This window comes from Rana temporaria, chromosome 2 (assembly GCF_905171775.1).
Source record: "Rana temporaria chromosome 2, aRanTem1.1, whole genome shotgun sequence".
Classification (NCBI taxonomy): domain Eukaryota; kingdom Metazoa; phylum Chordata; class Amphibia; order Anura; family Ranidae; genus Rana; species Rana temporaria.
The window spans coordinates 382,095,285-382,110,150 of record NC_053490.1 but is presented as its reverse complement, the minus strand read 5'-3'; the positions used below and the strand labels follow the sequence as shown (position 1 = coordinate 382,110,150).

The 14,866-nt window shown below is 41.5% G+C and overlaps 1 protein-coding gene across 1 annotated transcript in view; it reads left to right on the top strand.

Moving 5' to 3' along the window:
• Nucleotides 1–14,866, top strand: part of LOC120927302 (arginyl aminopeptidase) — a 43,693-nt gene that overhangs the window by 12,370 nt on the left and 16,457 nt on the right. The window contains exons 3-8 of the mRNA XM_040337872.1: nucleotides 2,829–2,974; nucleotides 3,108–3,224; nucleotides 6,569–6,804; nucleotides 6,971–7,084; nucleotides 9,321–9,433; nucleotides 12,268–12,376. Of these exons, the coding sequence (XP_040193806.1) occupies nucleotides 2,829–2,974; nucleotides 3,108–3,224; nucleotides 6,569–6,804; nucleotides 6,971–7,084; nucleotides 9,321–9,433; nucleotides 12,268–12,376 (835 nt within the window). The remainder of the gene's footprint in view (nucleotides 1–2,828; nucleotides 2,975–3,107; nucleotides 3,225–6,568; nucleotides 6,805–6,970; nucleotides 7,085–9,320; nucleotides 9,434–12,267; nucleotides 12,377–14,866) is intronic.

Here is a 14,866-nt window from a genome sequence, read left to right as displayed (position 1 = left end):
AAATTGTATAACTTCCATAATGCATGCATCACTCTTGCATGTCACACAAGTGCACTGTCTGCAAATAAAAAAAAATTCTTTTGAAAATATTGTCCACACAATTTATTTGTATGTGTTACATAGTTGTGTTGTAGCACAGCTTTTCCCAATCTGTGTTACTCACAGCTCCCCTGTCTGCTTCTCTGTCTCCTACAGACTTGTGGCTATCAGCTATTTCCTGGTTCTAAGTTCAGTCTTCACTCATTATGTCCTGTGTAATAATCTGACACCTTCAATTTGTTCTGGGACTCCTGCATAATTTTAAAATTATTGTATAGGATTTATATACAAGAAAGGTGGTTCCATCAGGACTTTCTCCTCAGCATGTGGCAGGCCTGGGGCCCCTCACACACAGACTACTGCCCCATCCTCCCCCCCCCCCCCCCCCCCAGTGGGATGTTACCTCTGCTTATATAGCAGGCCCGCCCCCTGCCAACCCTAGTTGGAGATTGGCAGAGCTGTCACACAAGCTGCCTGTCGCTCAGAACCTCCAGCTCTGCCCCCCTTCCAGAAGATTCTCCTGAAGGCAGGGGAGGAGTTCCAGGCTACACCCACTGCTACTCTGACACTCCCAGTCCCAGATCAAAACAACCAGGCCTAGCATAAGGCATAGGCCTGACTAGATTTTACCTACACTGACAGTTTAAAACAAAAACACTATTTTAGCACATACCAAAAGGTATAGAAATGGAGAACTCCAGCGCTGTCTGATGGACTGGGGATCTGATCCTAACAGAAAAAGTGATAATAATGTAAAGTATGGTAGCTGCGCTGTGAGGGAGGGAATGAGAAGGGGAGGTGAAAAGGGAATGCGGAGTGAAGGGATCGTGGGGGAACTAAACAGTGAAAGAAAAAAAGGGGGTATCTGATGATACTACAATGAACAATACAGATTAAAGTGAACAAACGCCTATAATCCTGTAAAGATTTAACAGTGAAAATACATAGTAAAATGGCTACTACATATACAAACACCAAAACTAGCATAAAATGAGTGGGAATAAAGGTGCAAAACTATCAAAAATCACACATGTGATAAAGTCCTGTCCATAAATAAGGATATCGGATCTAGCAGTCCAGTAATTCCACCACAGAACAGTGTCTAGATCAGTGGTTCTCAACCTTTCTAGTGCCGTGGCCCCTTGATAAAATTTCCCAAGTTGTGGGGACCCCCAACAATAAAAATATTTTCGAAGTGTGGGCTTTCAGCACCCAAGGCAAGACAAGTAATTTGCACCCCCAACCCATGGAAATTTAGCCCTCCCTGAGTCCCTTCCACTTTGAACAGTATTAAAACACCTTATGGTACATTTTAGGATGTACCACCCTTTCTCTTTTTCTCCTCCTTTCTTTCCCTTTTATCTCTCTCTATCCCAAATTCTTCCCCCCCATCCCTCCCTAGCCTTCTTTCTTGTTCTTTCTCCTATTCTCTCTCCTTTTTTCTTTCTTCCTCCCCCTCTTTTCCACTCCCTTCCATGTATTCTCTATTTTTATTCCTTCTCTTACTCCTAATCACAGGTAGTGTTACTCACTATGTCTCTGACTTTGTGGTGTCACGTAGCAGTGACACCTATGCTGCAGTCAGGAGATGGGGTCTCCTCCAGCCCCTCCCATCTCACAATCCTCACCAGTCAGCGGACATCTAGTCTCTGCCCCTCAGCCATGCTGTGAACTTAATGAGCGGCTGCGAAGAGTCTGAGTGGGTGGCTTTGGGCTCCAGGAACAGCCCAGCTGGGGGGCCACAGGCTCCAGTGACAGCCCTGCTGGGCAGCCGCAAAAAGGCTGGGAGAGTGGTGCGGGCTTCAGGAACAGCCCAGGATTTGGTGACCCCTGGCAAATCATCATTTGACCCCCGAAGCGGTCCGAACCCCCAGGTTGAGAATCACTGGTCTAGATAAAAAACGCCTCCACCCAAAATGCAATGTGCAAAAATGAAATCTTCAGTGATTGCATTTTGGGTGGAGGTGTTTCATCTAGACACTGTTCTGTGGAGGAATTACTGGACTGCTAGATCTGATCCTTATTTATCGACAGGACTTTTTCACATGTGTGATTTTTGATAGTTTTGCATCTTTTTTTCCCCACTTATTTTATGCTAGTTTTGGTGTTTGTATATGTAGTAGCCATTTTACTATGTATTTTCACTGTTAAATCTTTACAGGATTATAGGTGTTTGTTCACTTTCATCTGTATTGTTCATTGTAGTATCATCAGATACCCCCCTTTTTTTCCTTTCACTGTTTAGTTCACCCACGATCCCTTCACTCCTCATTCCCTTTTCACTTCCCATTCCCTCCCTCACAGCGCAGCTACCATACTATACCCAAAAGGTAGTGGATATATATATAATTTTGATCCACTTCTATTGACTGCCTTTAAGCTCCTAGGTGGATGCAGTAAAAACCGGCTCTACATGGAGGATGGGATTGAGCACCTGTCTGAATTGGCCTTAAAGCCTAGTGCCAAAACTCTCGTATGGCAGAATAAAAATTTGGAAGTGTTGTGTTGTATTTTCGGAAGAAAAACTGGAATTTTTCGGGTTTGTCCCTTTGGAAAATTTTGAACAACTGTTGTTTACTACCGATCAGATTATCGTACGATCTCATCGAAAGCGGTATTTTTTGGTACCTGATCATGTGTACGGTGCTTACACCTACATGCCAGGACAATATTTCTAAATAGGCACCAAAGTATAAAATTACTTGTGTATATTGAGTCAAAGAATCCTCTTAATGGCACAGGTTCAATCATCTCAGCTGATTATTTTTTATTCATGTGTGTGTGTGTAGGTTCCTGAGGGTTTTACCGCAATTATGAGTGCCAACAACTGGGATCGTAACGGCGATACATTCATCTTCAAAATGACGCAACCTATTCCTTCTTATCTTGTTGCTCTAGTAGTCGGGGATATTGTTTCTGCAGAAGTGGGGCCAAGGTATGGAGTGATATTTAACCAGAGCCCGCTTTTTTTTTTTTTTTTTTTTTTTTTTTTTTTTACAGCTTTCGCCTGAAAATTCTTTATTTTTTTTTATAATTTTTATCTTTTTTTTTTTTAATTTTATTTTTAGGAGCAGGGTTTGGGCAGAACCATGCTTGATTGATGCAGCCAAAAAAGAATATAATGGTGTAATTGAAGAATTTCTAACTGTAGGTGAAAAACTATTCGGGCCGTACGTATGGGGCAGGTGAGTTTGTGGTCATTTTGTTCTCCTATGGGAGTTTTTGTGTCCTATGCTTCAAGTACAACTGAACAAGACCCCCCTATTTTTGTTTTTGTTTTTTATTGCTGTCTTTTGGGGGATTCACCCACTTTGCTCGTCCTGATCATTTTTGCCAAAAGTGAAAGAAAAGCCCATATTTTGAGTGGGCATCAGAACAGGAATAGAGGGGAAATCTTTTAATTAGTACCCTGGTTTCTACATTTTTAAAAGGATTTCCTAAGTTCCTGTTCCGATTATGGGACAGGAAATTAAGGGAAATATCAAAATTACCCCCGATGGGACACCGCTCTACTTTCAGTCTAACTTTCAAAGGGTAGCTGTCATTTGAAAAAATAAACTTGTATAAAAAGGAATATCAAACAATTGTATGCGGACAACGTCCAAAGCTATATTTCTATTCTCGCTCATCATTGATTAACTTATTGACTCATTAGCATTGATGTCATAGCACGTCCCCAAATTCAATTCGTCCAAAAAAGAGTTCATAATATTTTTGTCCACCTATCGTGCCCCCAGCTAAAATCTGTACTTCCTCCTATCGCCTTCCTGGACGGCACACCTGAAAGTAAGCCTGCTGTCCTGGAAGGTTCGTAGACCTACCCGTAATGATATTTCTAACGTAGGTTTTCTCCTATCACCTTCCAGGACGGCAGGCCTACTTTCAGGTGTGCCATCCTGGAAGGTTTGTAGACTTACCGGTAACGGTATTTCTAACGTAGGTTTTTACTTTCTCTGTCGGCTCATCCGTCCCAAATGTATTTGTATAATTTGCCCCTTTAGATTCTAAGCTATCATGCGCAGCGCTCTTCAAACGCTTTTCTACTGAATTGTATTGTAAATGTGCTGTCTGGTTTTTATTTTTTATAGTGCTGCCCAAACTGTTGCTGCTGTATAATTTGCAAATTTAACCGATTTTAGTTCTTTTAATTTGCTGTGCTTTGACAGGTGTCATCAGACGCAGTCCACTTATAAACATTGCCCTGGTTACATTTTGCGTGTCTGCATTCTGCACTGTAACTGTAAACAAGAGATCTGCCTTGCATACCTATTTGATTCTCTGTTTTCACAGTTGGGAGCCATTAATGGTGATTTCTTTGCTGTGATCTCCACTGATTACATAGTACAGTAAGTTCACTACTTATGAACAAGTTCCTTTGCCGGGAGATAATTCGTAAATCCAACAAGGATCAGTGCTTGCAGACAGGTTGTGAGCACTCGGTGTGTTCTGGCGGGGGGAATCCTCCTATTAGAACACAATAGCACAGCCAGGGAGATCGCTGCACCAACATTGCTTGTGTTAGTATGGCGATCTGTCTTTTTTTTGTTTTTTTTGTTCAGCCCTCTGGGTTGAATAAAAACAAACTGGGTAAACACTGCATCTTTGAAAGTTTGCAACTTGAAGGTTCGTATGTATGGGACTTGCCATACATTGTAAGAGAGGTAGTGGTTTGACTCCAAAGGCCACATTCACACGGCCGCTTACAGGCAGCTACTGGATTCCAGAGGCAAGAATCGGATTCTTGCAGCTGAAATGACCAGGACATGCGAATATCGACGGCTGCTCAGCTTATTTAAAATAATGACAGGCTGACAGTGGCTGCCACTGTTTATATGTAACCACACTCGGAGTGGTTACCTGTGGTTAGGGTCGGACATGAGATTAGAGGTAGCCGCTGTCGGCCTGTCATTCGTTTGAATAGGCTGAGTGGCTGCTGCTATTTGCAAGCCCCAATCATTCCAGCAACAAGAATCTGCTAATTCTTATCGCTGCAATCTGGTGTCTGCATGCAAATTGCCATGTGAAGGAGGCCTTATGGTGAAGACATTAAATCCAAAAAGTATGTGGATCAAAGTGCATCTATGTTCTTGCTCCTTTTCTGCATTTCAGCGCTGACTGCTTCCAAACAATGTAAATCTAAATGTTTATACTGACCTGGGCCTGTGATACAACCCTGAAAGCCTAGGTTAAAAATTGCAGATTATATTTGCAAAGTTCCTCATTGTCTGTGGACTGTTGGGGCCCCTTTCACAGGGCTGGTTTGTTGTGGATTCCTGTGGCAAGAATCTGCTAGCTGACAGCATGTTGCCACAAGCAGAGCGATCAGCTGCGGATCGGGAAAGATGTCCAAGTCTGGATGCAGGCCAGTGGGTCAGTGACTAAAAAACTAAAGATCAAAAAAAGTATTGAAGCAAGGTTGGCAATGGAAGCCTGTGTATTTTTCCAAGCACAGGTTTTCTTTAGTGGGCGTCAATCTGGTTGCGTAAACTATTTATTTATTTTGATTGCCAACTAAAAAAGCTGATCATTACCACCCTGCCTCTCCACCTTGTCCAATCAGAGAACAGCTTTTATTGGAAATGAATACATGTCGTTCTGTAAATAGCAGCCTGATACAAAAAGTCCACTGAGGCATGTCCAGTTGTCGGGCATATTGTAACCGGGTTTTTTTTGTGGCATTGGTGCAGTAAAAGCTTATTTCTGGCAACACAACCATCATCGAATTGTACTCCTTTAAAACCCACCACACCATCTTTTTCCAGAGCAGCCTGTATTTCTTCTGAGGTTACCTCTGTGTTTTTCTTTGTATCCTTAACAATTCCCTTTGACAGTTGTAGCTGCAATCTTACTTGCAGCTACAACCTGACATTGGCTTGGTGTCGAGATACCTGAATTTTCTACGTCTTAATAACTGTTATTAAGAAGTGGTGCATTCAAGGTTTTGGATATCTTTTTATATACTTTTCCATATTTTATAAAATTCCATTACCTTGTTACGCAGGTCTTTTGACAGTTCTGCTCCCCATGGCTCAGTATCTAGCCTGCTCAGTGCATTCACGGGAGAGCTAACAAACTCATACACACACACACACACATTATATATATATATATATATATATATATATATATATATATATATATATATATATATAATCTCCTTCAGATACTAATTGCAATTTAAAAAGTCACAGATGTGGGAAATTAACCTTTTTTAATTGCCATTTTAACCTGTTTGTGTTACCTTGTGTGTCTATACTAAGGCCAAACATTCCAGGGTATGTAAACAATTTGATCAAGGCCATTTGGGTGTTTTCTGCTATGATTTAAAAATCAGCCAAACTGAGATAATACATGGCTTCATAAGATCACTGTCCTTAAAAGCCAGTTTTTTCCATAATCAGTATTTTTTTATTTCTACCAGGGGATGCAAAGATTTGAGCACAACTGTATATTGTTTGTTATACAGATTTGAATGTTTTCAGTTTTTACTGTAATTCATGACTAACTTTCTGGGTATCTGACTTTTCAGGTATGATGTCTTGTTCATGCCTCCATCGTTTCCATTTGGTGGTATGGAGAACCCCTGTATCACATTTGTCACCCCATGTCTGCTGGCCGGCGATCGCTCTTTAGCTGATGTTATTATCCATGAAATATCCCACAGCTGGTTTGGTAACTTGGTGACCAATGCTAACTGGGGAGACTTCTGGCTGAATGAGGGTTTTACTATGTATGCCCAGCGGAGGATTACCACTGAAATCTATGGTAAAACTTTATAATGTGTTGATGTCAATGTATGTCTTCCAGGAATTGATACTACTACTTTTTCTATCTAGTGTACAATGTTCCAGTTTGTCTCTTGCATATATACACAAAGTCCTTAAATTTTTTTTCCCTTTAGCAACTGATAACGATTTAATCCAATTCACAGGTCATGCATACAGTTGTCTTGAAGCAGCCACAGGAAGGGCTCTTCTTCGTCAGCACATGGATGCATCAGGAGAAGCACATCCCTTAAACAAGCTCAGAGTTAAGATTGAACCTGGTGGGTGAAGGCCTTTACTTCTAGTGTTGTAGTTGTACTAATAGCCCTTCTTCTCTTTTTTTTTTTTTTTTTTTTTTTTTTTTTTTTTGGGGGGGGTTGGGGGATTTTGTTTTTTCTATTTTGTTTTTTCTATTTTGTTTTTTCTATTTTGTTTTTTCTATTTTGTTTTTTCTATTTTGTTTTTTCTATTTTGTTTTTTCTATTTTGTTTTTTCTATTTTGTTTTTTCTATTTTGTTTTTTCTATTTTGTTTTTTCTATTTTGTTTTTTCTATTTTGTTTTTTCTATTTTGTTTTTTCTATTTTGTTTTTTCTATTTTGTTTTTTCTATTTTGTTTTTTCTATTTTGTTTTTTCTATTTTGTTTTTTCTATTTTGTTTTTTCTATTTTGTTTTTTCTATTTTGTTTTTTCTATTTTGTTTTTTCTATTTTGTTTTTTCTATTTTGTTTTTTCTATTTTGTTTTTTCTATTTTGTTTTTTCTATTTTGTTTTTTCTATTTTGTTTTTTCTATTTTGTTTTTTCTATTTTGTTTGTACCTGTGCAAGTATTAAAAGCAAATTTGAGTAAAAAGTGAAACCAATTCTTGAATTGCCCTTTTTTTTATTTTATTATTATTTTTTTTTTAATATATATATATATATATATATATATATATATATATATATATATATATATATATATTTATTTGACTATAGGTGTGTTTGTTTGTTTTTTTTTTGCCTGGTGAACCTACCAGAAAAACATTTTTATTATCCTAAAGTGACAATTTGGCTTACTGGGCTGATAATGCGGATTTAGGGTTTGAGTACAGGAAGTTACCAGCTGGCTGGTTTTCTGGCAGGTATTTTTTTTTTTTTGCCCATACATAGTTTCAGTCGGTCTACGCAAAATCACGGGACTCGCGTGGTGAACATGCAGGTGGTTATCATAGAGCTTTAACCGATTGCCGCTGCTTGCTTCTATGTTTTAATTGTGCACAATTATACACAGTAGGAGCCTGTCAGCAAGTCCCAGCCAAGGATTCACAATTGGGACCTGCTGATCGGCAGCCTAGAGCTCTGTGTTGACATTCAACACAGAGCTCTGTAAAGAGGGAATGATCTGTGTCTCATCCCTGCTAGGCAGGGATGCAAAAATAAGAGATCTATTAGTAAAAGCAGCATACTTTACACATAGTTAGGCACACATGTAACCCTTCCTAGATGTTAACCCCCTCCCAGCCAGTGTCATTAGTACTGTGACAGTGATACAGTGCTAGTATTATCACTGCATTAATGTCAGTGACAGTCAATCTCCCCCCCCCCCCCCCCCCCCAGCATCAGTTAGGCAGGCCATAGACTGTGCAAATTTCATTCCTGCAAATATGGGTTGCAGGAAAAAATGTGAATGATTTTCCCATCAACCCTGGCGGTGCTGACAGGGAAAACCATCCTGCTGAGCAAGCTGTCCACATCGGGAGAAGTCAGTGATTATTGTTAGCAGCTAGAGCAGCCTCTAGCAATAATTGCAAGTGAATCCGGCAGGCTGGTTGTATCTCAGTTGATTGATCTACTTGGTGCATTCAGCCTGCCCCCACATGGTTAGAATCTTGGCCTGTTCCTGCTGAACCATCCAAGGTTCAAAAAGTCTATAGTGTTGCATGACGTTAACTTTCCACTTAGTGTCACAGTGCTGAATAGCAAAAAATGGCCTGGTCATGAAGGAGTTTAAATCTTCCGGAACTCTAGCGGTCAGAGACCCACTGCAAACCTGTTTCGTATTGGTGACTCTTGTCATCTTACTTAGTCACTGAAATAAAAAATACAGGGTGGTCAGACTTCTCCAGCTGAATTTTTGTTTCCCTGACGGAATATTCTGACAGGCTAAGAAAACATGACTAAAAGGTAGCGGCATTAGTTTAGGGCTTGGTTTTTAGTACCCCTTCATGGATTTGTAAAAATACTTATGGTAAACTCTACTAAAATGCATCTTGTATTTCCAAATTATCTTTCAATTGTTTTCATTATTCTTGTGATCTTGTTTAAAATGTAACTATTTTTCCCTGACCCAAAATAAAAAGTTTAAGCTACATTTATGGGAGGTTTACTTGTATTTAAGTCTTTAAATTTAAAAAATGATGACTTGTATCTTTTATGATGTCCAGCAATGAGTTATTGATAAGAATATGCTAGTAAAAATAACAGATGCAATCAAAGCAATATGGTTTAATATAAATTGTTCTGTATTTGCTGTGCAGGAGTGAATCCAGATGACACCTACAATGAGACCCCTTATGAGAAAGGATTCTGCTTTGTATCTTATCTTGCTCACCTCGTTGGAGATCAAAGCAAATTTGACAGTTTTCTTAAGGTAAATGCACGGACATGCACACCATTGAGAATCGGTTATTATCCATAAGTTTTTCAGAATTATATTCTATTTTGTAGAGATTGTGCAGTATACAGTAGTGTGCAAATGTTAAGGTACTAGTGAAAAATGTTGGGATATTTTCAAAACCAATGCCATAGTTTTAACAATAAACCAATAAAGTACAGAAAATCTCCATCGCATCAGTATTTGGTGTGCTTATCCTTTTCCCTTTTTTAAAGCCGAGTTCTCCTAGGTACAAATACAAAAGGTACAAATATGCAGTTTTTAGGGTACGTTTACACCCGTTTTTTATTTATTTTTTAAATAAAGAGTTTTAGACGTGTATTACAAGCATTTTGCAGCTTTGGGCGTTTTTGTTTAGCCAACCTAAAGCACTAGGGGGAGAATAGGGAGAGGAAATTAGGGGTGGAGAGATGCTCTTTGAGCGTTTTTACAGGCATTTTTCTGCTCAAGTCGGGTGTTTCTATTGAAGTCTATGGGCCAAAAATGCTTGTAATCTGCCCAAAAAGAAGCTTGTGTACTTTTTGGAGCTCCAGGCAACAAAATGCTCATACGTGAACCGATGCCATTGAAACGAATGGGATTTTGCTTGTTGGGTGTTTTTGAACTTTTGAGATGAGTGTTTTCAGCTCGTAAAACGCTCAGGTGCGACTGCAGCATTAAGGAACTTGGTAGGTAGGTTTTCCAAACATCTAGTAGGACTAACCACAATTCTTCTGTCTCAGTTGCTTATGTCTCCCCATGTAATGCCGGACTGATGCAGTGTTTACATCAGGGCTCCTTTGGGGGCCATACCATCTCTACCACGGTTCCTAGTTTTCTGCTGAAGATAGTTCCCATATGACTTTGGATTTATGTTTGCAGGTCATTTTCCTGCAGCAAAATTAATCTGGGATCAATCGGACACCTACTACAGTCTATTATCTTTAGCACCCATTTGGTATAATTGTTTGTTTAATCGTGCATTGCAAAATGCCTTCAGCTCCAGAAGGTGTACCCCCCCCCCCCCCCTTTTTTTGTGAACGGCACTATGTACTTTAACTGACAATTGCGTGGTCGTACAATGCTGTACACAAATGGAGCTTTCTTTTTGGTAGTATTTGATCACCTCTGCGCTTTTTTATTTTTTGCGATCTAAACCAGAAATGACTGTCCATTTTGAAGAAAATATCCCCAAAAAGCTAATTTCTGCATACATTTTTGGCCAATATTTATTCTGCTACATACTTTTGGTTAAAATAAAAACCCAATAAGCATATATTCATCGGTTAGCACAAAAGTTGTTTTGGAACATTTGCCACGATGCTCATGCACTCTGCAGTGTAGTTGAGTATCATGGGAAATGTAGTTCCAAAACATTTGGGGTGTCGAGGTTCGCCATCACTGTCCTTGGGAGTGCTTGCTAACTATGTGGAGGATGCTTGTACTGTGGGAAGGCGGAGATGCATATTCTTGCTTGGCAGAAACACAGGATCTCTTCCTCCCTTTCTCGCATCTCAGTTCTGGCTGGTCCCGGTGGACCACCGGACCCGCTGAATGGCTTCCGCTGTGTTCAATCACATACAGGTACGTGATTCTGCCCAGAGTGGTTCCACAGTGGCCTCCGTTCCCCTTTACATTGGACTGTCCCTTTTACGTTGCAGTGTCCTTCACCTTAGTGCCTCTTTAAATCACAGTGATTCTTTATGTCGCAGCACCCCTTTCAGTGCAAGCCTTCCCTGCACAGCCCTACCCTTTGCCGGGCTGAGGCACTTATCAGCCTGTAATGTGCTCTCCTAAGTCTCCCACCTGGCTGCCACTGTGTCTTTCTCACAGCAGGACTTGGGCCATGTTTTGATGGTCTGTTGTGGTAATCCACAACTTGCTGACCAGCCACCATCGTTTTACGGCGGCAGGTCGGCTCCCCTGCGCGAGAGCCCGTAGCTATATGTTGGCTCTCGCGCAGGCCACTAGGGGCGCGGCGCAGGAGGCACGCGCACCCCCGACTCCCGCGTGCCCGGCGCGATCGCCGCCGGGCAAACGCGAACGCTCGTTACAGAGCGGGGACCGGGAGCTGTGTGTGTGTGTGTGTGTGTGTGTGTGTGTGTGTGTGTGTGTGTGTGTGTGTGTATGTAAACACACAACTCCCGGTCCTGTCAGGGGGAGAAATGCTGATCTTCTGTTCAATGTATGAACAGAAGATCGGTAATTTCCCCTAGTGAGGCCACCCCCCCTACAGTTAGAACACACCCAGGGAACATACTTAACCCCTTCCCCGCCCCCTAGTGTTAACCCCTTCCCTGCCAGTGGCATTTTTATAGTAATCCAATGCATTTTTATAGCACTGATCGCTATAAAAATCCCAATGGTCCCAAAAATGTGTCAAGTGTCTGAAGTGTCCGCCATAATGTCGCAGTACCGAAAAAAATCGCTGATCGCCGACATTACTAGTAAAAAAAAATATTAATATAAAGACCCCCTATTTTGTAAAAGCTATAACTTTTGCACAAACCAATCAAACGCTTATTGCGATTTATTTTATTTTTTATTTTTTTTATTTTTATTTTTTTTACGAATATGTAGAAGAATACGTATCTGCCTAAACTGAGGAAAAAAATAGTAAAAAATAAATTAACAAAATTGTCGCTCTATTATTGTTTATAGCGCAAAAAATAAAAACCGCAGAGGTGATCAAATGCCACCAAAAGAAAGCTCTATTGGTGGGGAAAAAAGGACGCCAATTTTGTTTGGGAGCCACGTCGCACGACCGCGCAATTGTCGGAAGATGGTGGTTCTAGCATTGCAATGATTATCGTTTTTTTGTTCTTTTTCAGGCTTATGTTGACAAATTTAAATTTCAGAGCATAACTGCTGATGAAGCCTTGGCATTTTATTTAGATTACTTCCCAGAGCTTAAAGCAAAGAATGCTGATAAAATCAAGGGTAAGGCTAAATCAACACTTAATTCCAGCCCTTATATGTACATTTTTTTTTTCTCTATACTTGTACATTCTTTCATCGTGTGTGTGTGTGTGTGTGTGTGTGTGTTTGTTTTTTTTTTTGCAAAGCATTCCTTTTCACCAGTCTAGAAAAAAATGATTATATTTTTATATACATAATTAGTATTAAAACGCATATGCCCTAGCATCTTCTATTCATTCAAAATGCAGATGCTGTATTCAATTTATTTTGAGGGTTTTTTGCATGGTGCGAAGCTCAATCACTGGGCACAATGTATTGGCCCAAGTATGTCTCTTCCTACTGTAACTGAGAATTTCACTGCAGAAGAAGATTTATTTTCTTTATCGTACATCACGGGACACAGAGCGGCATATTCATTACTATATGGGTTATATGGAGTACCTTCAGGTGTTGACACTGGCAATCTCAAACAGGAAATGCCCCTCCCTATATAACCCCCTCCCATAGGAGGAGTACCTCAGTTTTTACGCCAGTGTCTTAGGTGTTAGTCATGGTTTAGCTTGCCTCCGCATCCTTGGGATTAGGTGAGCTACCGGTTCTGTCCAAAAAAGCCTCAGCGCTAAAGTGGTCAGTAACCGGACCCCAAACCCTTGGGGTATAGCCCATAATGCTTTTCTTTTTAGAGAGCTGGACCCTGGGCCCAGAACTTAGAAACCTTTGGGTGCCTAATGTTTTCTGTTGCCAGGGTGCTATATGGGCCCAGGACAGTGGATCCTTCATAGGAACCCAGGGCCTGAAGGTCTAGACATCCCCACGGAGATGGGGGAAGATTGGGCCTCTTGCTTGGCAAAGTCCTGCGGCATGGAGCAGGTAAGTGAGGGGAAAACTTGCGGAACTTGGTTCTTAGCAGGTTTTTTTCTGGGGGGTCACAGGGGACATGCCTAAAGTTATGCACTGCATCTGGCAAACTAGTCACATATCATAAAGATAGGATGGCTCTATATGTATTATTCCCCATAAGATGTGACCTCCCTTGTAGTGTTGGAAAAGCATTGAGTGGGGCCTGTGTGATATAAAAATATATGTGTGTGTCAGAGAGCTGTGCTTACCTGCAAGCCTCCAGGCGATGCTCCATTCAGTCTTCCTCCTCAGAGCCTGCAAAGCAGGCAAAACGCTGACCTCCTCATGGTTCCAGGCTGCAGGCTGCAGTTTGCTGGAACAGAGAGGTCCCTTCCTCCCAAACCCCCCCCCCCCCCCCCCCCCCCCGTCGGGAGGGGCATTTCCTGTTTGAGATTGCTGGGGGGGGAAGGGCGGGTCAGTGGCTTAAGGAAGGGGCGGCCCTTCCTTGTTTGTTCCATTCAATACTTTGGAACGGGGGAGGAAAGACCAGAACGGCAGCACGGGGCGCCGAGGACTCACAGTGGCCAGAAAGGATATTGCAGTCTTCAGAAGACTGTTTTTCAAGCCTAGAAATAGGCTGTTTTCTTTTCCATCTCATAGTTTTTCTTTGCAATACTACTCAGGGGGACAGAATGTTTTTTTTCTTTCCTGGATTTGAAACAAAAACGAAAAAAAAAAAAAAAAAAAAGTCATCTAGGGGAGAGGAAGCATTTTTTATCCCCCAAACAGGTGTTTGGGCAATTAACTTTTATAGTTCCAAATACCAATAGGTAGCAGGTGTACCTTGGTATTGTACCATAGGCATCCGGAGAGTCTAAGGTCTCGGACAAAGTTATGCCGCTGCTTTCCCCACAGGGAGCCTTGGGGCCATCGGGATCTGGGGCTGGAGCTGGCGCGGGTCAGTCCAACCCTAAGATGGTCACGGACGAGGTATTACTCACCTCTTTAAGAGAGATGGAGAAAAGAATGGGAAAAATGATAGCCACAGCTATGCGGGGCAGTAAACGGATTAGATCTCCGTCGCCCGAGCGCAGACCCTCAGAAGAGGAGGTCCTTTCCTCAGGGGAATTGGACGACCTCTTGGACAAGGACCAAGTAGGTTCAGGGATCGAAGATCCGGATACAGAGGAGTCTGGAGCAGTCTCCCAAGGGGAGAGCTGGTGGACTCAAGCCTTAACGGACTTGGTCCATAAATGCATTCAACTTGCCAGTACCAGATCTCCAGGTATCTACGGTTTCAGCTTTGGGCTCACTGAGGGCGCCTCAAAGCAATGCAGTATTTCCGATCCACCCTCTACTAGAGGGAGTTTTGTTCCAAGATTGGAACAAGCCAGAAAAATCTTCTTACCACCTAAAAGATTCTCTGCCCTATATCCTATGGAAGATACATTTTCCAAGAAATGGGCTACTCCTGCAGTGGACGCAGCCATCTCATGTATTAACAAATCATTAACATGCCCTGTAGAAAACATACAGGTATTCAAGGATCCAGTTGATAAACGCTTGGAAGCACTACTTAAGAACTCCTTCACTACTGCAGGGGCAGTAGTACAGCCAGCCGTGGCTGCGATTGGGGTTGCTCAAGCATTATCGGATCAGGTTAAGCAGATG